The sequence below is a fragment of the Ixodes scapularis genome, unplaced genomic scaffold (genome assembly GCF_016920785.2).
Source record: "Ixodes scapularis isolate PalLabHiFi unplaced genomic scaffold, ASM1692078v2 PGA_scaffold13__105_contigs__length_92229423, whole genome shotgun sequence".
Taxonomy (NCBI): Eukaryota; Metazoa; Arthropoda; class Arachnida; order Ixodida; family Ixodidae; genus Ixodes; species Ixodes scapularis.
The window spans coordinates 73,928,776-73,956,048 of NW_024609839.1; the positions used below are offsets into that span (position 1 = coordinate 73,928,776).

At 44.2% G+C, this 27,273-nt stretch overlaps 2 protein-coding genes across 3 annotated transcripts in view; both read right to left on the bottom strand.

Moving 5' to 3' along the window:
• LOC8051012 overlaps positions 1–27,273 on the bottom strand; it is a gene marked incomplete in the record, with an annotated part of 650,797 nt that overhangs the window by 216,429 nt on the left and 407,095 nt on the right.
• Positions 1–27,273, bottom strand: part of LOC8051624 (sorting nexin-25) — a 49,621-nt gene that overhangs the window by 18,803 nt on the left and 3,545 nt on the right. Inside the window, exons 3-15 of one of the 2 annotated variants that reach the window (XM_029970665.4) lie at positions 26,863–27,038; positions 24,316–24,447; positions 19,355–19,524; positions 16,341–16,527; positions 13,076–13,149; positions 12,757–12,833; positions 11,809–12,005; positions 10,579–10,618; positions 10,075–10,194; positions 8,952–9,099; positions 8,098–8,279; positions 4,663–4,794; positions 3,540–3,674 (exon numbers count right to left, since the gene is read on the bottom strand). In XM_029970665.4, the coding sequence (XP_029826525.2) occupies positions 3,540–3,674; positions 4,663–4,794; positions 8,098–8,279; positions 8,952–9,099; positions 10,075–10,194; positions 10,579–10,618; positions 11,809–12,005; positions 12,757–12,833; positions 13,076–13,149; positions 16,341–16,527; positions 19,355–19,524; positions 24,316–24,447; positions 26,863–27,038 (1,770 nt within the window). Of the gene's footprint in view, positions 1–3,539; positions 3,675–4,662; positions 4,795–8,097; positions 8,280–8,951; positions 9,100–10,074; positions 10,195–10,578; positions 10,619–11,808; positions 12,006–12,756; positions 12,834–13,075; positions 13,150–16,340; positions 16,528–19,354; positions 19,525–24,315; positions 24,493–26,862; positions 27,039–27,273 lie in introns of both variants that reach the window. The other variant, XM_029970651.2, reaches the window with a different exon arrangement.

Consider the following 27,273-nt stretch of genomic DNA (forward strand, 5'->3'; position numbering starts at 1 on the left):
CTTGCAGCACATCGTGCAACGACTGAACTCGAGACAAACAAGCGCGGGTTCCACGTGCAGACACGGTCTTCTTTGCTTTAGCTCACAACTCTTCACCAACTTTCTTTCACAGAAGATTTTTAACGTACCGGGGTCCCTCTCAAAAAAAAAAAAAAAGAAAAAAAGCCTACTGAGGGAAACCTAGGTAATCAATACTTCGACACAGCACTCTTTGAGTTAAATAAAAAGGGATTTTCGTAGTAGTGTATGATTTAAACAAGAACAGGAATGTTGATGAACATGCGGCAGTCCTTACATTTCAGTTTAAAAAGCGCCATATCTGCAGCGACGTGGGGACAACAACACCCGACATCGCGCGACCACGGTCATTGCTTTCAGGAGTGAGTGCTTCAGCTCACTAAGTAACTCTCGCGCAGCGCAAAAAAAAACAAACGAACGTGGTTTCGTTTCACAGCATGACGGCCTGGTGCCTGGCGCGGTACCGTCGGAGCGTTCGGCACACGCCCGCGTCTATCGTTGAAAAAGTTTTAAAATACGCGAGACGAGAGCGCGAGATGAGAGTGCGAAACGAGAGACGGCGGGAAGAAACATGAAAGATTGGACGAACCATTGATGCAGGGTACTTTGTGTCGGGCGGCCGCTTGCGCCACCTAGCTCACGCATGCTCAATTACGGCATTCAGTTTAGTTTCACTTTTGAACGGCGACCAAATTTGGTCCTTTGGCGCAGGCTTGGCGCAGAATACCCATATTTTGGCAAAATGTAGCGGGATGTAGCAGGGTTGGCCCCTTGGCGCAGTTTGGCGCAATTGGCGCAGCAATCACATCACTGCTCCACTTAATTATTTTTTTACTCGGTATGCTGCCACGAGATGTTCATAACCAATCTTTGTTTGATAAAATAATACGGTCAGAGTGTTCTGCAGTGTTCCTGCCCACCTTCAAGGCTGCTGGCAGTTTTTTTTTTGGCTCTATCACTTTTATCGAATTACCACTTATATAGAATTTCTTTGCAGTCCCGTTGACTTTGTTATAACGGAAGATTACTGTATTAGGTAAGGCCTATTTGAATGGACATCAGCTGTGCATACTGTGCAAGCTCCATCTGTTTGCAACAAAAGAAGAGAGCCTAGATTTGAGAAAGGGAGCAACTCAAACCATGGAGAGCACTTGCAACCAAATGGCAGACACGCCCTGCGCACATTGGATGCATGTGCGCATGCGTGCAGTGTTGTGCGGTAGGGAGGATAGCAGGAAGATAGGCGGAGTGAGGGGGAAACACTCGTAGGCGTTCAACACTTCGCGACTTCGATCGAGCAGTTGGAAACACTCTCAAATTTAGGCACACTGAAATGAAGCATCCCTGTTTAGCGATGGGCGAATATTCGGTTATTACGAATAGCCAATCGAATTCTGTTCTATTCGGCATTTGCTTCGAATCGAATTTAAGTATTTAACAAAATCGAATTATTAGACAATATCTAAACATTCGACAATATAGGATTATTCAATCTTTCTAAATACAGTCAAACCCGACTGTATTGAACCCGTTGACATCGAATTATTCCTTATATCGAACAATTGTTGTGCACAGTAATGTTACAGTGATAATATATAGCAAAAACTATGGTTGCGTCGAACAAAAATAGCAGCCGCTACTGATAGATCGAACTGCCAAGAGCGCCAAGAGCACCCTCTCTCCGCTCCCTCCGCAAAAGCTATATTTTCTTTTCTTTCCTGCAATCAACGCGGTCGCCCGGAAAAACAAAAAAAAAAAAGCCAGTTTGCTCTGCAAGCTGGCTTTCCCCCAACGCGCCCGCTCGCTTTGGGGGAAAGCAAGCTTGCAGAGCAAACTAGCTTTTTTTTTTTTTCCGGGCGGCCACGTTTATTGCAGGAAAGAAAAGAAAATATAGCTTTTGCGGAGGGAGCGAAGAGAGGGTGCTCCGTGCTCCTTCACCCCGCTCCGTCCGCAAAAGAAAATATTAATTTTTCTTCCAAGCAATTAACGCAATTGCCAAAAAAAAAAAAAAATTTTTTGCTAGCTGGTTTTCCCCTTACCTGTTGTAGGTAGGGTGACCACCCGTCCCACGACTCGCGGGACTGTCCCGCATTGTAGGCTCGTATCCCACGTCCCGTGAGGAACTCCCAAATCTACAAAATGTCCCGCATTTCACACTGTCGTAAAATTCACCCGCAACTCACGGTGCTGCCGAAAAATGGGGCACGGGGAAGTGCGGAGGTCGCTAGTAATTGCGTGAATCGAAATGGTACGCCATGCTCTATGATCTATCCAAGCATTGCGGGAAGCGACCGTCGTTCTTGCAAGAGGACCGACGCGCATGCGCCGTTGTGCCTCTGCCTTTGGTGGGAAAATATCTCTGCCTTTGGTGGGAAAAGTTCTCGCCAAATGTTTAAATATAAAATATTGTAATTATTTTCGTAATTATTTTCAAATTGCCGTGCCAATGCGAAAGGTGTGCTGTGGATTTCTTTTTTTTTTTTTTAGTGAAGGCAGCCAGACATGCAACGGTCGCAAAAGAATGTAATGTTAAAAGTTTGTGTAGGACTATGTTGATAGAAGTAAGCGTGGACAGGAAACAATAACCAGAAAAATATTTACTGTTTCTTATTTTTATTTGATGCATTGAGTTCTGGTACAGTCGATTTTTATGTTTTCAACTTCGCCACATCTAATACCATCTTTGGCATTCAAAATAATCTATCACTGGTAGTGAAAGTTATTTGAGCTTAATTGCTAGATTACTAATAGCAAGTGTATAAACAGTATGGGATAATAAATGTGTTAACAGAGCCTTGGTTTGTTGTGTGCGTCTTAATAACCCCCCCCCCCCCCCCCCCCCCCCTTCTCTGAACCACGTGTCCCGCATTTCACTAGCAGCAAGGTGGTCACCCTAGTTGTAGGGGAAAGCCAACTTGCAGAGCAAAACAGCGCTCTGCAAAAGAAGGTGCTCCCGCTCGGACGTGCTCCGTGCTCTCAGCATAGTTTGGCGCTAATGCGCGAATATAGAAGACCTCAGCATTTTGGAGTTTGCCGATAGCACAGAAAAATATTGTTATCGTGGATGCAATGAAGAAAAAGCAGCAGAAGATGCAAGGCTACTTCATTGTGTAATATTTTAGCAGAAAGTGGATTTTTGAAAGTCAAATTCATTAAAACTTTTATATTGAATTTTACGCATATCTAACTAGTAGGCATTTTTTTGCGAGTTCGATATAAACGGGTTTGACTTACTCTGGCTTGGATTTCCGGCCAAGTGGCGCAAGCTTCCGACCATTTTGACGATTTCGTGCTCCCAAACTCAATACACTTGAAATTAACAATTAGAGTACTTCTAATATGAAATAAGGGCAAATATAAAACTATAGTTTAAACATATCTTGTGGTATTTGTTGCTTGTACTATTCAAACTATTTGATTCGAAATTATTCGGCCAAAATCACTATTCGCTTTGAATTCGATTCGGACCCAAAATCCTCTATTCGCCTATGTTTGTCCCTGTTACCAGGGTCATGGCTTACAGGAAGAAGACGCTGTTGAAGGCAGTGGAAGTCCGGAATGGTCTTGGTGACCACCCAGCCCGAGCGACTGCTGTCTGGAACGCTCACCAGGATGGCAAAGTATGGCACCAGCTTCAGGTTACTGTCCTTCACAAGCTGAAATGGACACGTCAATGCAACACATCGCAAACACACTAAAATATTAATTCCTAAGTTGCAAAAAAAAAAACTTCCAGCAAAAATTTTTTATTTGCAATTTTCTATTTTCTTGTGTTTAATTATGTAATGACCTAAAGTAGGATCCCTGAACACTGTCATATTGAAGATATTAATAAAATGATGCAAAAATACCCACATGCAGTTAAAAAAAAAAAAAAAAGCGCTTTTAAAAGTGGCTTTAAAAGTGGCACCTGACATTGAGCTAAAAGACTACCAAGCTGCTTTAAGGCCCAAAAGAAGCCAAGTCTCTTAACAAAAAAATTTGTTGACATCCCGAGGCCTTTTAGACAAGACCAGTTACAAGTACTTAGTGTGGTATGTTCCGATGTACTGAAAAGTTGTAATATAACTTTGTTTCAAAATACGTTGTAGTGCCGCCGAAGCTAGGAACCAACAAATCCAATCACTGTGCCGAAAGCGCAACATCACTGCATACATCATTTCTCTACGGGTGTGTCACTGCCTTATAGTTCAACCAAACGCAGAAAGTTTGCCTCGATCGACGTTGCAGTTTCAGTCTGTGTGCGTCCATCTGCAAAACTTGACTGCGCTAGGATTTCAAGTGGAACTAAGTAGAGCATGCAGCTCTATTCAGAGTACGAGTAGAGAAAAGCGCCGTAAGCAAAACTTTCTTACCAATAGCCCCCATGAACTTTGCATTTTCCAGGTCTCGTCACCCAGAGTCCAAAATAGTAAATGAAAGTTGCAGCGGTTTGGCCTTGCTGCTGCCCGTAGGGAGGTATGACACCCGGAATCCAGTTTAACAACAAAAGTGTTTATTACCTGTCGGCTCCCCAGCGGCGACTGGCTGCTGGGCAAGAGTGGGGGGCGCGGTGCTTTCAGCGCCTCCACTCCGCCCGAGCGCGCGAGCGCCCCCACAAAGTCAACTTCAAGTATGAAGAGAAATACCGTAAATGATGTGCACCTGTGAGCTGTGTATGCTTGCCGTCCAGAGTCCCAAGCCCTGAATCCAGGCTTGAAGCCGTTCTATGTAAGCGGCCAGGCGATCGCACTGCCCACGCATTGACTCCATCTCCTTTTCGAGGGTTTGCACCATCTGCGTTCGAGAGAGGATGCTGTTCATTCGCTCAAAGTGTTTCTGCATCTGAGTCTTCTTTTTTTTCTTTCAGGCAGGACTTTAGAAAGCCCTACGCAGTGCATAACAGAGTTGGCAGGATTGTGCACCAGAGGGTTCTGTCATCAAAACTGTGGTTGTAATCGAGCATGCTCATGTGGAGCACCAGCTTCGGCTGAAAAAAAAATCTGTGTTTTATATTAGTGTGCATTGAGAAAAATGCGAAATCAATGTTGCGTTTTCATAGATCGCACTGTGCAGTGTGCCAAGCATATTGACGTGTATACAGTGGAATCTCGTTAATTTGAACCCAAAGAAGACCAAAACTTTGTTTAAATACTGCAAAGTTTGCATTACCGGGAGTTTCCTTCATAGAAACACATAGGACGGGACCTGGATGTTAGTTTGTATTATCCGAGAGTTTGAATTAAGAAAGTTTGAATTAATGAGATTCCACTGTAGTCTCGAACAAGTTCAACAATTCGGTGGACATGAAGTTAGACATTTCTGCACAACTTGTGAAGGGAATTTTAAGTGTCGACGTCACCAAACCTGAAACAATGAAAATTTAAAAAATTTGTTTGGTATTAGAGAGCTGAAACAATGGGCACCAGACCCATTAAAGAAAAAAAAGGAAGTCGAGAAGAAAAAGCTGCTGAAAAGAAGTTCCTTTACGTTTCAACGGGCCAGACATCACACTGCCAAGTGTGGAAGTTAGAAAAGATGCTAGACGGAAGCGATTTTTCACTGTTACACTTTCATGTGCTTGTGCCCCAAAACAAACTAGAGCAATGGCTGATTTCAAGTTCTTTCCTTCATCAATGCAAGCAAGTGCAAGTTATTTCCCCTCTGGGCCCAAACGCATTACAGAGTGGAGAGAATAGATTGTCTAAATATTACACTAAAAAACAAGAATCGGGCAGGTAAACACATCAAAAAGTCGGCAGAGACACTTAAGACTGCTTACGCGTAGGAATGCGGAAGCATTCCTACAAGCAGCGCGCCACGTCTTCCCTTTTAGCATGACATCACGCTCCCCCACTGCGCAGGCGCGGTTGCGCAGTGGCGTTCATCACTGAAGCCGGCGCGACGAACCCCGCCGGCGCGACGACGGCTTCCGTGACAAAGTACCTGCGTTGCTGTGCTTTTCTTTCTGTTTTATTTCTGAGGCACAACGCTGCCGCTTTTTCACTTAACGAGACAAGTAAGGCTTCCGCCTTAAAAGAAAACACATATTTAAGTTTGGCACTCTCGGTGACGTCGACGATAAGTCCGGAAAGGCAATTCAAAACGGGTGATGCCATGGGTGGAAAAGACAGATAGAAATGTGATGACTGACAGGAGGAGATGCCACCTTATTTTCATGATCTACACAAGAAAAGACACAAAATGGTTTCGTTAAGAGAAGCTGATGAAAATTAAGCTTATGCTTTTCTATGTGTACATCGAGCCAGGGTATAAGATATATAGAGGATTCCACGCTTTCGGAGTTTATTGCTCGTGAAATTCGGAGGGTGTTTTTCTAGCCTATTTTTTTTTTTTTATGAATATTCCAAGTTTATTGAAGTTTACGTTTGTTATATTCCAAATTCTCCAAAGTAAGAAGTTTATTTTTGCCATGTTTCCAAATTTTCAAGATTGAAAATAAAAATATATACTATAACCCTGCCCTAGATTTAGAAAAACGCAAGCGTACCACATGACATTGGCACCCTTGCCATGAATTAATAATATTGCCACGCGCGTCGCTGAGCGAGCGCGTATGTGGCCGAATGGTTACTGCGCTTGGCTGTCGCGCGGAGGTACCAGGTTCAATTTCAGGGAGTGTAATGTTCTTTTATTTATTATTTCAACTTGGCGTTCTTCTAAGCTCGAGAACATTGTCGTCTGATCAAGTTATGAATGCTCTACACGCCAAAAGTTCTACGCCGAATATTCCAGAAACCCACGCGGACACAAAAGGTGCTCTGCGCGGCGAGCTGGAGTCAGTCTCGCCCCAGCGTTTGATCCTGCTGCTTCGCCGCCATCGACGCCTGCGATGCTAGCCTTCTTTCTATTTTGTTTTTGGCACAAGTTCGCCACATTAATCGTTTAGTTTGCTTCAGTTTTCGTCGCCTCATCAATTGTGATTCGTGACAATACTAACTGTCCCATAACAAAACTTGAGAGAGGACATTACACTTGACATAGTCATTGGAAAGCTTGTTTTCTTTTCCTCCTATTTTACCAGTTCTTTCTGAGGCTGCATGGTGTGGAGTGGCGAGATGGAATCCTCAGCTGTCCCCTTATGAAACCTTAGAGTTCATAGCTTTCAAGGTTATCAAATCACAACCCTACTTTCCTCCAAGAATTTTCCTGTAAAAAGTTCAATCTGATAAATAAAACAGTGGTTTGTGTCGTAACCCAGAATTACAACGCACCATTGTCCTGAACGAACCCTGACGGGATAAACGGCGAAACTTCTTTAGTCAATACTGCGAGATTTTGAAGGAATCTGGGAAGGTCTCTCCTGATGACAGCTGAGCCTGGACTCTGACCAAACTTAGTTATTTGCAGAAAACTGCTCCCCCCCCCCCCCCCCCTTTTTTTTTATTGTGACTTACAATTTTGAAGTTTGTCGGATAAACCCGCATCGAAGAACATTTTACCGGCGCATCTTTTTAGGATGTTATCGGATTTATCCAAGAGCACGGAACCCTAGATATATAGTATAGGTATCAATAGTTTTGTGCCACAGATGCCAGATAAAGTTCTCTCCTTGCCTTGGTCGCAAACGGCGCCACCAGATGACTTTTACGAACGGCTGGCGGAAGTCTGTTGCAGGCTGGGTCTCTCATGCTTCTTTATACGAAACATGCTTGTTTCTAAAGTCGTCTTGTGGGTGTGGCGCAAAACGTAGAACTTGGCACTTACGCTATGCATGTTGCCTAGACACAGGTTCATCACTGACCCTAGCTCTGTGGCTCAACAGCGGCAAGAACAGCTTTTTTAGCGCATTCAAGCGGAGAGATCTCTGGTACAGTGTTCAAACCAGCGTCCGTCGAGGTCGGAGCAGACGCGTCGAGCGGAAAGAGCGCACGTCCAAGTGTCATGGCAATCGGGAACTTTTCTTGCTCTTGTTTGTTTCATTTTGCCTTATTTGCACCGTCTAGCTGGCAGCGATGCAGTCAGCATAGGTTACTTCGGCGCGCCTCAGTTGAACTTGATCTGGTCGATCGCGTTGCAGCGTTCGCTGCGCTGAGTGTCCTCACCCAATGAGTGCCTTACACCATGATCCGAGCGTACCTTGGGGTCCGAGTCTAAAGTGGCATGCAGTGCCTGCAGCGCCCTCCGCTTCTCGTCCATGCGGGCCTCCAAGCGCGAGAGTCGCTCCTGCGCCAGGCTGCAGCACTCTGTTACCGTAGGGGGATGCGGTAATCCAGAGGGCAGTGGAGCACGCTCTTCTGCCTGGGGCGTCTCTCTTTCCTCTGGAAATATTGGCAGGAAGAGATGCAATTGGCTATGCTGGTGGTGAAGACATATGAATGGCTGTGTTAATGTGTGATTGGTTATGCTGGTGGTGAGAACAGATTAATTGGCTATGCTAACAACATATGATTGACTATACCAGTGGTCAGGACAGCTATGATTGGCTGTGCTAAAAACACTTGATTAGATACACTGCAGTGATGACACGAGTAAGTAGATATGCTAAAAACCATGTGATTGGATACACTGGCAGTGATGACAGATGAGAGTGGTTTTGCAAACAACACATAATTGGCTATGGTGACAGTGAGGAGATGTGACTATGCTGGTGGTGAAAACCTGTGTGATTGGCTATGTGACAACATGTGATTCGCTAATCTGGTGGTGAGGACAATTGTGACTGGCTTTATCAAATTAATGTACACTGTTTTACTGTTTCCACTGGGGTCTCCTTTTTATGTTTTTGTTTTAAATGAGCATTATGGGCTTATATGTTTACATGCAACTTTAAACCTTGTGTAAAATGCGACACTGAAATTTTATGCTGGAACATGAGGGTTTTTTACGGAATCTTGGCAACAACACATTCTGTGTTAAAACATCTGCTATTTCACAACTGAACCCCCCCCCTTTTCGTTAATGAGGTTGATGAGCGGAAACAGGAGACACACCTTCTCTGGAGGAGCCAAGGTCGAGGTTGAGTCGCTGAGTCTCCAGGATCATGTTGTGGTAAGCCTCGCTCACAAGGAACGAGTGGTAGTAGCGCTCTTCAATGGCCTGATACACCTCTTGTTGGGCCTGACGAAACGCCTCTGGACCCTACGACAAAACCGTGGCCGGTTTATGTTTCTTAATAAAACAAAACAAAATATATTTTGAAAAAAAAGCTGCACATTAATATTAAGATAAAGTTTGGATATAAGAATGTACACATTGTTTTGCGTTGTGCTGGGTTAGCGTGACACACATGGTGTCACATGACATGGAGACATCAGATGACACTGTAATGTCATTCTACATGAAGTCAGTGTCATGTCATGATGCCATGTGAAGAGTGGCATGCTGATGATGTCACATGAACACCGTTGGCTAAATTGGCTCTTTGTACCATGTGTTTTGGTCACATGGTCATATGGCCTTATACAGCAATCCCATTTTCCTGCTAAATTTAGCGAGGGAATTGTGTTCCACCTGGTGCACTTATGTTAGGGTTCTGTGTTACACTTCCATTATATTTGTTGCACTTCTGTTACACTTTCTGGGGACAGTTTTTATGAAACTATAGTATGTTGCAACTCAAGAAGGTAGGGCAAGGGAAAGGAAGGCCGGGGAGGTGGAAGCAGACAGAACACCAAAGAGAGGAGGTTTCCCCCTCTTCTCTCCAGCATTATGTCTGCTTCTTCCTCCCCAACCTTCCTTTCCCTCACCCTATCTTCTCGAGCTGTAATTTACTATAGCCCCGCATATATCCTCTGCAAAAAAAGTCTCCAATCATGAAACAAGTGGTATGCATGAATGTGTCCCATTTTTTTTCATTCTATATGGTACAACAAACCAGAAAACTACCTATGTTGAACATCACATTGGTGTCCCTCTGCCATTACAAAAGTTGGAAATAAAAGACGCAAAGCAAACTTATTCACTGTGCCATGCAGTTTCTGGCCAATCTCTACCACATTTATTAATTTGGTAAAAAAAAAAGCTTCCACCAGTTAAGATTAAGGAGCCACGCATGAAGGCTCCCTAGTAAAGACCAGTTGTTTGCTGGAAGAGAAAAATACTGGAAGCAGTCACCTTATTGGCCATGATGAAAGCCTCAATGCCACGCAAGACTCCCTTGGAGAGACGAACGCCTGGCCAAGGGCGCTTGATGTAACGCTGGTAGATCTCATTGCCTCTCTGATGCCACTCATCCTATAAAAAGAAATAGAAAAGTGACTTCATCCTTGGTGACTGGATTCCTAGCCTCTTCTCTACTAATTGTCATGCTCAATGGACATGTGAGCCACATCTGTCTACAAAAGCAATAAAAAGCTATTCGATGCCTCTTCTCTTCCCCCCCCCCCCAAAAAAAAAAAAAAAATCTGGGAGTTGAGTACTATAAAGTGCCGTCCCTGCACGATCAAGTCTGTTTTACCAAACAGAATCTTTAGCACTCACTCATTTTATCAGTTCACTTTGCCACCACATGTTGGGCTTGTAGCACCATTATAGCAGCTTATCACAGTTTTAGCTACTTTATTGGGACCCTACATAGAGGTTATAAAAGAACATAAAAAAAAAAAGCAGGAGACTCACCTTGTTTGAGAGCCACATTTCCTCCACATCTTGCCAAAACCTGAAGCAATCGATGTTTGCCATTGAGTTCAAAGTTTCCACGGTTATTGTTCTCTAATGCTGCCATAGGACAGACTTACTCTCTTGTTTTCACCTATATGCCAACAAAATTTCATTCCCCTCCCCCTCCCCCTCCTCCCCTCCCCTCCCCTCCCCCCGCCCCGCCCGCCCCGCCCCGCCCCCGCCCCCCCCCCCCCCGCCCCCCGCCCGCCCCCCCCCCCCCCCCCCCCCCCCCCGCCCGCCCGCCCGCCCGCCCGCCCGCCCGCCCGCCCGCCCGCCCGCCCGCCCGCCCGCTTGCCCCCCCCCCCCGAGAAAAGTCCTTGTATGTATTGTAGTTACAGTTGCGTCCTTACACAGCAATTGAAATAAGGCTTACTACTTCAGCATACTTAGTCAATTAAGAGCTCCGAAGGCAGCAATGTCTTTACTAATACCACACAGAGCTTCAGTAATAATCATCATCACCCTTTATCAAAGTGTGGAAGTTAAACGCTCATTAATAGCTTCCCTACGTATCCAGCAAGCCTTGTCAGCGATTATCTGATAGTCACACGAAGTCGTGCGTCTTGCCTCTTGTCCAAGCCGGTCTAACGTCGCCGACTGGACGCAAGAACACCAAATCTCGACGTGCAAATTTGTCTCGATTCCTTCCGTCGGCCCAACAGCAGCTCGATTTACAAGTGGGGTCATCGACAGTGTGAGAAATGCGGGGTGTCCCTTTCGAATGCCCAGCCTCCAGTGCGCGCAAGTTGCCGTCTGCCACGCTTTGCCTGCGCACGTGCGTTCGGAACTCACGAGATGCCGAAGCGTTATCAAAGGTAGGGAACACTTAGAATCGGGCTAGTTGGTTGTTTCTTGCACTTTGAGTGAACTGCACTGCATCGCAAAATAATCGAGACTGGAACTAGGAAGACGGCACGATGTACACAAGCATGAGCTTACTTGTGTACATTGTCTTCCTACTTCCAGTGTCATTTCTTGGTAATCCTCCACAGTGAAACAGTTTGATCAAAGCGTCGAAAGTAGAAAGCTTACGCCCGACGTGGGACAATTGAAAGGCGTACCTGCCGCTCCAAACCCGTCGATGACTACCAGAACGAGGAATTTGCGGGGCGGCACCGATCTCGACGTCAGAGTCCAAAACCCCCCGTTAGGGAGCGGAGCGGCCGGACCAAAGAGGTAAATGCTCACGTGAGGAGAGAGCGCCCCAGCTCCTCGCCCTGGAGGAAGCGTGCCAGGTAGTCCCTGCAGACAGGAGACTCCATGAGCACGGAGAAGGCAAACACCTTGCGGCCAGGCAGGCTCTCCTGCTCTTCCGTGGCTGGGGCCCAGTCCACGCCCCCCACCAGGCGCAGCTGTTTCTCGCACAGCGCCTTGGCGTACGTCAGCTGTTACGGGAGAGCATGCAACGGGGTTCAAATGCCAAGTTCTACAGCATTCCGCAAAAAAAAAAAAAATTTAAGTTTTTTTTTCCTGCAGGAACAAACTATGCAAAGTCGAATGCTCGGTCTCTGCTCAAATGTGGCGCTATCAGTCAGTACAAGAATCCAAAGCATCAGAACAAACTCTTTCCTTATTCAAGGGTTAACGGCAATTTTCTGAAATGTATTCAATGAGAAAACGGGGCTTGTCCTCGGTAGCCGACGCCATGCATCCCCAAATATTCGAGGGCTTCGTTGGCTGCCAAATTTCCATTGAAAATTTCAGAAAATCGCTTATAATGTTTAAATGAGATAACGCCAAGCACTTAAGCTTTTGAATCTGGTATAGACCACTAGTGCTACATTTGGGCATAGACCAAGTGGTCTGCGACACATAATTCATATTTGTAACAAAAAAGAAACAAAAAAGACACTGATCTTTTTCAGGGCTTTTAGCATACACAAAGTTGGTCGTGGAGAACACTGCTTTGAAGCACCTAAAGGTTGGTTCAAACATTAGCATTTTCGGTACGACTGACCGTTATGACAGGTTACGATGAACGTTGCCATGGTAACACGTAGTAGCATCTCCTCATACGTGGTCGTAATGCAGTCGGTCATACTCGGAACGCAGACATCTGAGCCAGCCATAAGGGGCACAGTGCTCTGCTACTATTGTCAACCATTGCCATAGGTTACACAGCCAGCTGGGTCTTACCTGTTTGATGTACTTGGACAGGTTGCGTGACTTGAGGAGGTCTCCTTTGGCCGTGCTCTGGGGCTCACACTGCTTGTCTAAAACGATAAAGAAAAAACTTTTTTTTTTGCAGACTAAGAAACATAGGAAAAGTTTGCTAACAAATAAAAACAAGAAGACTGCCACATTTTTTAACCCTTTAACTACCCGGCCAGAGCTGTACTTGTCATGGAAGGTTGCACCAATATCGCCCATGACAAGTCACACTCGTCCAGCCAAAATGATGGTTTGCTTTCACTGCCGTGAAAGCAAACCACCACCGGAACAGATGAGTGCCCACCTTCACTGATGCCCCTGGCTTTCTTCAGGTTGTTTGCTGTAGTGGCTTGCATTATCTCCGAGACAATGTTAAATCTGGAAAGAAAATATTTAGAAAATTGATACAGATCTATGCTAAAGCTAACACATGCATTTGTACCATGCAGTATGTGGATACTCAAAGATTTCGTGCACAAATGAAGCAATAGAATGAAAATTTGTTGTCACAATAGAAAACTATGCCTAGCCCCACAACACTGTCAAGAAGCATAATCTATGTTCAAGCATGCCATTTGTGTTGATGTTCAGTCAGCCTATTAAATACTAGTGGCAATAAAGTGGCCAAGTGGGCCAGTCAGTTCATCTTAAAGTTTAGAAAAAGGACCGAAAAAAATACAAGAACTGAGACAAGCCATATGGCACAAAGCACCTTGTCTTCCTCCCCACATTCTTTCAGTCCTTTTTCCAAGCTTCATTACTGAAAGTTCCTGCAAAGACATAATTAGAAGGTGTGCGTTATGTTTTAAGACTTCCCGTGTCTTTACTAGCAAGGGCTAGAAGTTACATTCATAAACAATCATTTTATTTCTTTATTTAGTTAATTCTGCAGCCCCCATCGGGTATTACCGCAGCAGGGTAGTAAAAGTGCATAATTACTTGATAGGAAATACATTTTGTATGTACACACGAATGTACACAGATATATACCGTAAAATCCCGAGAGATGCCCCACTCCCGAAAGGTGGCCCACCCCTATGTTTTGCTTGATTTTATATATTTTTTTTAACACCGAAAGATAGCCCACTTTTAGTAATAGTAGTGCTGGGATCCATGATGGCCTTGGCGCGTAAATGCGGCTAGTTAGCTGCGGCGGGATATACCCGATAATTGATGACTGGGAAGCAGTCATCTTTATTTCGTTACCCCTCGCCATGATAACAAGCTTGGAAGGGAAGCATGACCTAAAAATATAATGGTTTCAACTTTTCTTGATTGTACACTGAAAGTTGGCCCACCACATATTTTCACCCGATTTTTTCTTGATTTTAGGTGGGCTATCTCTCGGGATTTTACGGTAAACATTACAGTTGCCGACAGATTTTTGGACATGCTTGATTATTCGGATGTTTTCGCTGAACCACCACTTACCCCATAGAGTTAATGAATAACACTGGTCAAGATTCCGGACACCATAATGCTTATTGTTCAATATTTCTGACCTAATTTGCGAGATTTCCTCAGTTTGCAGTCACAAAACAGTGGCTACGAGCTTAATCACTGTTATTTTGGTTGTTTTGAGTTTTCCCTGTAGCCTCGATACCACGTCCTACACAATAAACAAGCTGGGTTGAGACTATAATCCGGTTTTCCGGTTCCGCTATAGCCGACATGGCCACCGTCTGCCCATTCTTATGGCTCTTCCAGTTCTTCTCGTGGACAGTGTTTTTCTAATGCAACTGCAAAAAGAGTGGCCATCTGCCGCTCTTATGGTCTTTGAGCATAAAGTTTTTTTGTCGATAGGCTTAGTATTAAAACGAGCTTGGTGGACTAAACATTGGCTCCAAATAGTGCCAAATGGCGCCAACTTCAAATTCGCTGTTTGTGCCAACAAAGGCGCCAACAAAGTGCAGCACAGTGATCACGCAGATTAACAAACAAGTGAAAAGTGAACAATATAAAGCGGAAGTTGCACGAGAACTTAAAATTGACATCAAGCCAGTGGAAAGTGGCCAATACGCAGAGGAATATGCACGGAAAATTTATATTTTGGCTGAAATTGATTTTTCGGACCGCTTGATTATTTGAACAATTTTAAAGTCCCCTCCAAGTTCGAAAGATTGGTTGGCGACTAATTAACTCAACAATCAGAGAAAGACAATTCAAGAAGAGGAAAAGTGGTATGGTAGTAGAAGTAGTAGTAATAGCAGTAATAGTTGTAGATCCAGCTAAAAAAGCCTAAGACCCTTCTAAAAGTAGCATCTAACCTAAAAAAAAAAATGCGTGAGAAGGGAAAAGATTATTGTAAGATACCAAGGGATAGCCTACCTAAAATCGATAGCAAATCGGATTAAGGGGGGAGGCTGGTCTTTAAATGGTAAAAAGTTGGAGAAAATTCACTTTTGAGAAAATGGCTTTTCTGGAATTTAGACATACCCACCCAGCTCTGTGCAAAATATTATTGCTCTATCTAATTTTTAAGTATGAAAGAAAAATATAAAGTCTTAATTTTCTATGAACATTCAGTAGGAATACACATACTTCAAGGGCTTTTTTTTCTCTTTACACTTTTTTCACAAGTACCGATGCCTTACAGGCGTTTTCTGAAGTTTGTCTTGGACAATATTAACCCGTTTGGTGCCCTTTTAATCGCGAAGAAAGGAGCTGTGCGGTGATGCTATTTTTATAGCCTTCCAGCTTAAGAGTTCTATCCAATTAATTACTTTCTTAAATAATGAGAAAGCATCTCTTTTACACTATAATTGCGATCGTTTTTTAGTGACATAACCCTCTCAGTTAAGATCTAAAATAGCATCACCGCACATATTACACCTTTGTGAATACAGTTGCATTAAAAATTTTGATAATTTACGAATACTTTTTCTCTAACGACCCGTAACAAATGACCTAATCAAATTAGGCCAATCTCCCATAACTCGGGTTCTAGTAAAGATATTCAATATCTGATTGCATATTTGGAATAGGTGTGAGATGTGTTATACCAGTGTATAATATGATAAGTATTCCTTTATAAATAAAAAAATTACTCTAAAGCCCCACATCACCCCTTAAAACATAAAGTGGGTTCACTTTTGATGGGCCATGAAAAAAGGTTGAAAAAATGCAGTCCTTCTCAGTCGGCAATGTTCGGTTATCTCCCGCCGTGTTTAAGTAACACTGTTTTTGCCGAGGTCACCGTTAGCCAGGGCCCTACAATGACTAAAAGTAAGCTAGCTTCAGTACTTCTGGAAAAAAAAAAAGAAGCATATTTTGCTAAAAATAGCGGTGGGCTATCTTTCGGGAATGGGGAATCTCAGGATATTCCGGTAGGCAGATAAACTGGCATCGCTACCTCTCTACATTTCATTGCAATGATCCCTGGCCTCAGCAGAGTTAGACTTGGCCGCACACCTGTACAGGGGAAAATAACCTAGTTTTGAACTCGTGCTTCTAGTGCAAGTTCATCTTTAGAAAGATATATACGCTCGCATTACTGAATTAAGAGAAGGTTACAGCAGACCACAAGAAGAGACTGCCGAGAAGCGAAAAAGTTTCGAAAAGGGGCTCACCGCATGCGCTTGAGGTCCTGGACGTCTGTACAGGTCTCGATGACGAAGATGAAATCCTCCCAGGTCTCGGCGTAGGCGTAGGTGCGGCTGTGCTTCTCGTTCTCCACCTGCAGCCACTGCAGGTACGACACCAGCTTCTGGTTCAGGTAGTCCGGGTCTGCCACCATCTCCACCGTCGGCTGCAACACTGCAAGAGGAGAAATGCTGGTTCATGCATTTGTAGGGTTGTGAGAATATTCTAATAGTAGCAGTTTCGAATATTATGCTATTCGATATTCGGTTCGATGCAATATTCGTAATTTTTTAAGTGTTCATTGCGCCGGGCGAGCACCTTTGAGTGTGCTTCTCACCAGACACCCGTGCACCGCAGGAAAGCAACAGCCGCCAAGATTGAGGGCTCCGCGGGAATTGCTTCCCCGCAGTGCAGAGGTGCTTGGTGAGAAGAGCACTCAACGGGGCTAACCGGCAGCGATTGTGCGGGAGCAGGGATAGGCAAAATACATGCAAATATGTATCGAAATATAAATACAAAATACTTCATCAAAAATGTATTGAATTACGAATCTAATTACATTTCCAAAAAAGCATTTAAGCACAAGATACAAATACAACCAAATGTATTTGGTCCCCTCCAAATACTTTTCCAAATACATTCCTCAAAATTTGCGTCAGCGACTTCAGGGCACCTGCAACAGGTTTCTGTGTATCTCAATTTAATTTCGCATCGCACACTCGGGAGTTAGTGTGCGAGGCTCTAGTAACGTAATAGAAATATAATCACACAAAAAATGTAATCAGCTTGGACGTAAAGGTGAAAAAAGTACAGAGCTTCACGCAGCTTTTTTGGTTGATTACATTTTGGTATAGACCAACAAAGAAATGAGACGACCAAGACGCGCAGCACTAGCTAGAGAATTTTTTATTGTTGCAACTCGCACCAGTTACGAAAATCTGGACGACCCGCGCATTTAGAATGTTCCAGGCAAAAATAGGGATGGAAATCAGGCTGGAAAGCATCACAAGTTGTCACAGGCACTTATTTAGCCAGTCTGCCTGTGAACGTCGATTTCGTCACTATTCTTGCCCTGGACTAGCACCGTAGTCATAAAGTCACTAAACGCTTGTGCTTTATTGAGATACACTGCACACGGTGCAGAACGTAGTTTTCTTCCTGCTCTGGACAGCGACAATAAATTTAAAAGATGTATTTTCGCCCACAAAATTGTATTTAATTACAACTGTATTTGAAATACCCACGTTTTAGTATTTAAATACACATGTCAAATACATTACCCAATTTGTAATTAAATACAAATGCAAAATACACAAAGTATTTGAAATATGTATTTCAAATACTTGTAATTGAAATACTGCCCATCCCTGTGCGGGAATACATGCAGACTTAGAAAAAAATCCGTCACAAGTAACGGATTAACTGTAATTCATTACTTTTTCAAGTAATTTTTTAATTGTCCCATTACATTTTCACGGCAGTAATTTGTAATGTATTTTCAAAATTCATGTAACAAATTACTTTTACGAATTATGCTACTTTTATAAAAACATATATACTATAACTAAAATTGGATTGTTCAAAAGTGTTTGCACAATTCTGCTTTTTTGCCACTGCTTGTTTTGCTCTCTTGCAAAGAAGTCTGTGGTCACCATTCAACAATTGCACTGCATGCCAAAGAGGCGAGGTGGCATGTTGCACACTCTTATTTCCTCTTCTAGCACCCGGGACCAACATGCCCGATTGTGTGGTCTGTGCCGGGTCGTAAGTCATGTACCCCGTTTCGCCTTAGGGTGAATAACAGCAGCTGCTACGAGCCACCACTGCCCGTCCCAATGCCGTGCAGGTGTCGCGTGACCTTCAGAAGGGGCGCAGCGAGACACGGGCATGTAGTCACGCGACGAGTACGTTCACAGCGCTCGTTCTCTTGGATGGCTCGTAGAGACCACCGGAGTTCATCGTAAGGTGAAATGAGGTATAGCGGCTGGCGTGCCGTGATAGTGAAATGGAAGACAGGCGGACGATTTGGACAACCCAATTTGAAACCTGAAATATGTTCTTCCAAAACCAGTTGCATTGCACCTGCCTTCCTCGCAGAGCTTCGCCTCGTTTGTATGCTTGCGTCCCCCTGTCCGTTCATTGCCAAATGTCAACATTAACCCTTCTCTAAACCACTCGACGACACAGGGAAGACCTGCCCCTTCGCTTCAGTCATCACTGCCGCACTCTTCCTGATGGTGCAGCCGTGCTAAGGCCGCACTCCGTTCTTCACACCCATTGTGGGCTAAAAAGGCACCTTTTTTTTGTGTCATATCTGAAATTGAGGAAAGAACATTTGCATATAGCAAGCAGATTTAGAAATCCTCTTGATTGGGATAGCTGCAACAAATTTGTCGTTTACACGCCACAGTTTGTGAGTATAGTACCCAAGATTAACCGAGTTCAGAAATGGACAAGCGGAAGCTTGTGAACAACCTTCAAGAGTTCAGCTCGGTTTTTCTTTAAGCATGGTATAATAGTGGAAAGCATGAAAAAACTATTCAATATTTGATTCGAAAATATTCAGCCAAAATCCACTATTTGCACATGACCACGCATTTGCACTTGACCGCGACCGAGTACCCTGCAACTGCTTGCGACTGCTTACGACGAGAGAGCACACTGGTGCCATCTATCAGATAGCTCTGGAACACTTTTGATTTCAGTACACTTCCGGCATTCTACACACTATTTTCTCACCAAGGGCTTGAAATAATTTTGACAATGTTGTAGGAACCAATTCTCATAAGCAGTGCATCAATTTAATCGCGGAAACACTGCAAAAACCTTCAGTCTAGTTATGTACAGATCGAAGTGTTTCCAAAGCTGCCCAATAGATGGTGCCAGAGTGTCCTTTCGTCGTAGGCGGTCACACAAGCAGTTGCAACGCGGTCAATCACACTCAAATGCAAATGTGTGATTAGCATTTTATTAGTTGTGGAGTTGCACCAAAGCTGCCCACCTAAACAGGCCAGTATCTCGCGTAGAAGATGTCTGACTGAGATGCAGAGCGCGTACTCCGACGGCAAGAGCAACGCCAGCAGGAAGTCGGACACTTGGCGGAGGTGGTCCAGCTCCTTTTCAGGGGTTTCCAGGAATGGACTCAGAGGGAACGGGCGCTTCTCGCCGCTCCTGGGACGGAACGAGCAAGAAAGGGTTTCGACAACGATGCTTAGAGGGAGGACACTACTCAGGAAGGCAAACTTTTTTGCCTTATTTATGTGACATTTTCAGGGCATAATCATAGCTGGGAAAGAGGACGACATGTTAAGTTTTTATCAAGTTTATCCTTCAAAGAGTTAAGTGAAAGTACATAAAATAAAGAATGTGCCCGCCCCCACGTAGGAAAACTATCGTTTAGAAAAGGAAATGATAATGGCCTGTTCTATCGGTGAAGCAAGCAGTATAACATCCATGTCACGTGGCTATGGGGAAAAAAGTACAGAAATTACAGATTTTTAATAAAAAATAAAAATTTGAGAAAAATGTTCCAATTCTTTTGCACGCATTAGGTTGAGGATACCGTAGGTTCTCATAATAAAAGACCATGAAAATGCACAAAAAAAAGCTCAACTGTTTCTTACAAAATTTCAGCACAGAAACTTCAAAACTTGGCTCCACACGCCAATTAATTGTCAAATTACAGTTTTCCTGAACGAAGATTTGATGCCAAAAGTGAAACTGAGATAAACTCGTTCGAAAGTTCAGAAAGCTGAACTTTATTAGATGGTGCCTGTACACCCGAAAGAATTAATTCTGAAAACAAATACTGTAGTAACGGGAGTGCAACTTTCTGACAGCATCCATCAGGATATTTGAAAGCTGATAAAACTATGTGTTAAAATGTAACTTAAAAAGAAAAAAAAAAAAATTAAAGGTACTGTTTTTTTTTTAATTGGAAGAGATTTAATGAGCAACTTGTCTGTTAATATCAGGTTTGCTTTCGTTCAGCAGAATTGAGGAGGCACAGCAAAGGTACGCACAGAGTATTAACCAGGGTGTAAGATATACAGGTGGGGAAACGAGAGCCGAATGAGTGACCGCATTGTGTCCCCCTCGGTTTTCTCTTTTTCTGTGGCGCCATCTATGTGGAGCACCGCGAACTCTCACTCCGGGTGGGCGACCGATGGCGACCGACTAAACTGACGGAGATGGTTTCTCGTGGATTTTCAATGGAGGACTTTCGTGTTCTCGTTTTATTTTCCGCACTCTCCCATAAAGTTCCGCGCAAATCCGATTCCGATTTTTTTCCTCTTGCCACAGCGCCATCTGTCGGAAATCGGGGGTACCCGGAAGCAGACGAGTACACAATCCGGTCACGGCGCTGCGGTAGGCTTCTATGGGCCGTTTCCCCACCTGTCTATCTTACACCCTGGTATTAACACCCTTCGCCCCACTAGAACATTTGCAAAACTTTTAAGGGGCTGCAAGTGAAGCTAATTGTGGGAACATTTTGCACAATCCTCCGTGCTCCTTGCTTGAAAAGAAAGAGAGGGGTTAGTGCACTGGCATGCCTGCCCTTGCCCACTTCTCTGCATTGTTTCTGTCGTCTGCTACAGACAATTCCCAGAATCGCTTTTGGCGCCACGAGGAATGACAGATCTGTTGTCTAATGCCATCGTGGCAGTCATTCATTCATTCCCTTTCACAACTATATTTAACGCTTGAAAAGAAAGAGAGGGGTTAGTACACTGGCATGCCTGCCCTTGCCCACTTCTCTGCATTGTTTCTGTCGTCTGCTACAGACAATTCCCAGAATCGCTTTTGGCGCCACGAGGAATGACAGATCTGTTGTCTAATGCCATCGTGGCAGTCATTCATTCATTCCCTTTCACAACTATATTTTACGCTTGAAAAGAAAGAGAGGGGTTAGTGCACTGGCATGCCTGCCCTTGCCCACTTCTCTGCATTGTTTCTGTCGTCTGCTACAGACAATTCCCAGAATCGCTTTTGGCGCCACGAGGAATGACAGATCTGTTGTCTAATGACATCGTGGCAGTCATTCATTCATTCCCTTTCACAACTATAGTTTACACTAAAGCTGCTTATAAATGTTCCCTATTTGTAACACAGAACTTCACAGGCACTGACTAACCAAAGAAGTGAAACAATCGTCTGCCCCTGCAATGGCCAGGGTGGTATTGCCATTTTTATGTTGCGCTTAAATAATATTGAGCTCCAATGCACAATGTTTCAAGAGTCCTCGCCTTAATCTGGTCGCTGAACGCAATTCAAACGGGCCTAGTTCCAATCTTGGGGAGTTCTGGTACTTTCTGCTGTTAGTCTAAGTCTTCGAACAACAGCAGGAGCTGGCAACACTGATCTTACGCAACAAGACAATTTTAAGGTAGTGTTGTTTCTTAATCAGAAAAGATTTAAAGAGCATCTAGTCTGTTAATACCAGATTTGGGAGAAGAGCAGAGAGGGGAAGAGGCACGGGAATATATTAGGCGGACGATCGAAGAGGCTTTCTTCCAGCTTGAGCAGAGGGGGACAGTGGATAGCACTGACAGCAGCAGTGTAGAGAAGGAGCAGAATTGGGGTAACAATGGAGACGACCACAAGAGAATGGGATAAGGCAGAAAGTAAGGTCCCAGCAGGTAGAGTGACAGGCCCAGACGACATACCCATGGAACTCATTAAGACACCAGAAGAGGTACTCAACGATTGGAAACTAAGTAAAATGATACTAATATATAAAGGCAGAGGAAACAAAGATAACATTAAAAACTGAGGTCACCTATAACGGTAACCTCAGCTCTATACAGATTACCTATAAGCAGATAGTAAAGCGGTGAAAGAAGGAATGGGCAGAAAATATGCAAATACCATATTTTCCGGTGCATAAGACACACCTGTGTATAAGAAGCACCACCCACTTTTCGCAAGTTTCTAAGTAAAAATTAGTATATAAGATGCACCTGTGTATAAGATGCACCGCCGAAAATTGTGGAAAAAAAGTGTGTCTTATACACCGGAAAATACGGTACTGGCTGAGCTCCAAAACGGATTTTGAAGGCATAGATGACTGGAAGATAACTTATTCATTGCCACACAATGTATAGAAATAGCAATGAAGAACCAAACTCGTTCATGGTTAGCTTTTTTGCACATCAAGGGAGCATACAATATGTGAGCCAGGACAACCTTTGGTGTCAACTGAACGAATGTAACTTAGATGCCAAATTGGGTAGGTTCCTTCAATAGATGTACACAGACAATAATGTGGTTATAACATGGGAAGCAGAATCTAAACAACCCGCAGCAATAAAAAGAGGGTTTAGGCAGGGTGGTCCATTGTCACCTCTGCTCTTCATGATAGATCTCAGAGAAATGAAAAAGAAATTAGAGCACAGAAACTTAGGTTTCGATGCGAGTTATATGAAAGGAGGAAGCAATGTAATACAGGTAGTACCAGGACTGATATATGTGGATGGCATAGTGCTTATGGCAGCTAACCAGGGTATGTTACAGGAACTAGCCGGAATATGTGGAGGAAGAGGACACCTTGGGTATGAGGTTTAGTAGTGACAAGTATGGAGTAATTGTGTTTAACGACAAAAAGAGGGAATCCCTGAGGATACAAAACATTGTAATAGTGTAGGAAAATACAAATATCTGGGAGTCTGGTTCAATCGGGGAAGGAAATATCTAGAGGAACATGAGGAGAATATATTTAGAAAAGGAAAAAAAAATTAATTTATTATGAAGCTCAAAGCACTATGCAACTATAATAGATACAAAGAGGTCAGGGATATATGGAAAGGAGGGATGGTATCAGGACTGTCTTTTGGCAATGCAGTACCGTGCACGAAATCAGAGGTTCAATCAGGATTAGAAATTCGACAAAGAAGCGTAGGCAGATTGGCACTGGGAGCACATGGAAAGACACCGAATGAGAGAGTACAGGGGAACATTGATACATGAAAAGTTAAAACGTGAAATGGACACACCAAACCCAAAAGCTTACATTTGAATACCTACACACTAGTGACGGGGCTGAGCAGACTACTTCAGTGGAAAAGGGAGTGAAAGAGGCAGAAAGAAAAAGCTGGGAGGTAAGAATGCAGGAAAAATCAGCTCTAACAATGTACAGGTCACAAAAACAGGACATAAGAAAGGAAAATGTGTTTAACAATTTACTGGGAAGTTATTTACTGTTTGAGGCGAGAACGGGAATTTTGAGGACAAGGACATATAGGGCTAAGTTTCAGGAAACAGAGACATTATGTGCTGCCTGCAATAATGAGAGTGAGACACTAGAGCACTTGGTTTCGAAGGCACGGGGCTTCGCCCTGCCCTCTCGAAAGGGGTAGCAGATTTGGTCAGGGCCCTGAGTTTCACTGGCGACGATGGAAGGACGGAAGAGAAAATAATTTGTCACAAACATGTGGTTAGGAGATTGGTGGAAATTATTTAGGGAAAATTGAATGATGCACAACTAGCTAGTGCAGCTGGGGACAGGCGGGACAGAGGAAAATTGTGACTCCCTCCCACGTGGCTCTGGTCCAAAGTTCTCAACCCTGTCCCCCAGTGGGTCCGGTGCTGGGGTAACTTTGACAAGGTTTGACCAGAGGAAAATTGGCAACTCCCTTGCCAGGGAGAAAAGTGGCAGGTGATGTTTTATTAGTTTTATGCCCGATCCCCCAAAGGTCATCCTGGTGATATCCCACACTGCCTGGTGATAGTTGGGGGAAAAAATTGGCTTAGAAGGGCGAGAGGAATCGTATGTTTGTCTTTCTAGACTTAGGCTAGGTGGCGCAAACTTCCGCTTGTTACAAAGGGTGTAGCCATTAACATCCATCCATTTGACTGGGTTCCCCCACCCCCCCACCCCCAGTGACACTACTCTAAGGTGTAGCTTCTTCAGTGGTCCTAGTGATCGCATGATGTCGGCACAAGTGGAACCGAGGCACACCTCACCTGCCACTGGCAAGACGCGCCGCACGGAGATGGCTCTGCAGTCTTCGCACCACGTGGTCCGTGAGAAGTTTCACGTCGTCCATCTTGTGGCAGCGCTCCTTGATGTTGCGCAGCACGCGCCACATCTCGCTCCTGGGTGCAGCAATGTGGTAGGAAAACGAGGCGCGCCTGCATTTCCTTCGGCGCACGCCAAGCAATTTGACCAGCAAGTGACTGGGTCTGCTTTAGTACACTAAAACAGAAATACGACGCACAGAGGTGTATAAAGTGACCCAAACATACTTTTTTCTAATAAAACTGGAACAATTTTATTTAAAAACATACAACACAAAATACAAAGGACATATGTGTCTCCCTGAACTCTGCTCAATTCCAAAGATTTCAGGATGATTTCGCATTAAGTAGTAAAAGACATCACGTCATTTGCTTTGCAAAATATTATATACATTTTTTAATTTATTTTGAACAGGAGCAGAAATTAAAACTGAAAATTTGGCTCCGTTCGGCAACATTGGCTTTGGGCCGCCAAGAACATGGCTATCACGAGGTACGAGATGTTGCGCGATTCTCCACGTAACGAAGGGCTGGGTTGGTGTGGCGTGAGCCAGGTGCAAGTGTCGTCTGCACCCCTCTTTACCACATTTTGGTGTCTACAACATTCGACGACGTCTGCACAACTGCGGCGTAAGTCTATAGTGTGAATGTGGGCAGTCTGTAGTGTGAAATCAGGCAGACTATGTGAAAAAGTAGGATGAGGGTCGGAGTATGTCAGAAGAAACATAAGACCAGGTATGTGGAGTGCGGCAAAGGCGTGGTATACAAGACTTATTTATCATGTGGTAGAGCGCACATAGGCCAATCGGGTCATTGTATAAATAACAAGCTCAGGGAACATGCACTGTCAGTAAGATCGTCACCCTTGGGGAAATCTGGCAGTACACTGTAACAGATGTGGGTGTGTCCCGAAGTTTGACAACACCATTATCTTAGGCAGAAACTGAAACAAGACTACAAGGGAGATATCCGAAGCGTTTTTCATAACGAAGTGCGTTGAAGGCACGTGTGTCAGCGCTCCATCGATATCCGTGTTTGACTCTCAAGTGGCATTTTTAAAATCTTTCGAAAAGTAAATGGTGGATTCATAAGCATTGGTGTGATGTTGCAGTCCTTTCATCACATGTCGATTTCACGGTATATTTGTTTTTCTATGAGTAAACTTCAGTTGCAAGTAGTGCTCTGTGGTGTTAGTCTCTTTCACTTGTCTGTTTTTTTTAGCGCTTTTAACCTCTAAAAAATACTAAAAAGGATTGCATTGTTTTTGTCAAAAACAAAAATGAAAAGGAGTTGCCCAGGCAATAAGGTAGATTTTGAGATCACCTTTTAATGCTGCAAACCAAATTCACATGACCTAAGTACCTATAACCAAAAAATTACTTTATTTTTTATTTATTTATTGCATACTACAGACCAAATGAATGGTCCAAGCAAGAAGAGCAGGAAGGGAAATAGAGCAATTCTTGCACAAGTTCAGAGAACAAGCAAACATATCATAACTAATAAATAAAAAAAAAAATAGATGTCAAGTCACAATTGTAGAAATGTGCATCCTAATTGCACAGCATCTACAGAAAAAGCAAATATGCTCCAAAATCATGCACAGGCGTTTTTCCTTTTAAAAACGTGACCTATTGCAACACATCCCTTTTTGCCCAGATTAATTTCAGGTAAAGGTGTGCGTTGCGATGTTTGGTCGTGCTTTTAATAATAAAAAAAAAAGGGCACGCAAGAATACATGATTTCTGCCTTCCTGGGAGGTCATGTAGGTTGAGTTTGCACCATAAACTGACAATCTCAAAAACCACTTGAGTCATGGGCGCACCAACCGGGGGGGGGGGTGGGGGGGGCAAGGCCGCCACTGGGCAGGGCAAACACTGGCCGGCGGCGCCCAAGGAATACCAAGGGCACCGCCCCCCGGCCCATGGGGGGGGAGAGGGTCTGGTTTGCCCCCTCACTCAAAAACAAGTTGGTACGCCACTGACTTCAGTGCCCTTCTAAAGTGCTCCATGAGGTACGCAGTAAATCTGGAGTGCACAACTTTCGTGTTCCTCCTGCTAAAAGCAACGCTCACATTTACTACTGCAATCACCGACGGGATCAGGATGACAGGATGCTCTTTCTGAATGCCCAGCCCCCAGCACGTGAGCATTGCCTTTAGCCGTGCTTTGCCTTGAGTCAGGCTTTGCTTTTAGCGTGCTTTAGCTTTAGTGGTGCTTTGCCTTTAGCTGTGCTTTCCCTTTAGTCGTGCTTCGGCTGCACATGCACGCTCAAGGCTCACGCGACGCAGAAGTGGTATTGAAGGAAGGATGCTCCTAGAGGCGGACAAACTTAAACTCCTTTCTGCCCATCTCAGCCTGTCAGGGGCTACAGACCACGTCAACAGAGTGCATTAAAGCAGAGCGACGCACGTGACCGTGCATCCCGAGGCATTAAAAGAGCCACCTGGTCGGCGTCGCACACTTCTTCCTGCAACTGGCACCGTCTCCTCACCTAAGTAGCATGCAGAAGCACTGGTGGTCCGGGACCAGCTGCCGGTACCAGGGAAGGACAAAGTCCCTGATGCACAGGTCCAGGATCTCGTTCAGCCTGGCATCCACGTCCCGCGAGAAGACGACGTGCCTCGTCTTCTCGGCGCTGTCCAACCGGCTGTGTTCTTTCAGCTTCTCCTGTGTCCAGCAAAGGAGGCTGGTTCGCACAATTGGGTTGCAATATGACCGTGGCAACTGCTTCATACAGGGCAATTTTTCCCAGCATTTTGACACCATAACTTCAGCAACAGAGTCCTCTTGCGTTCACACGCAGCAACTTGAGAAGCTCGAATGGATACATACTGTTATCGTCACTAAAATTTTAACTTTCTTGTACTATTTAGACACGAGGTTGCATGTTAATAATGTGCTT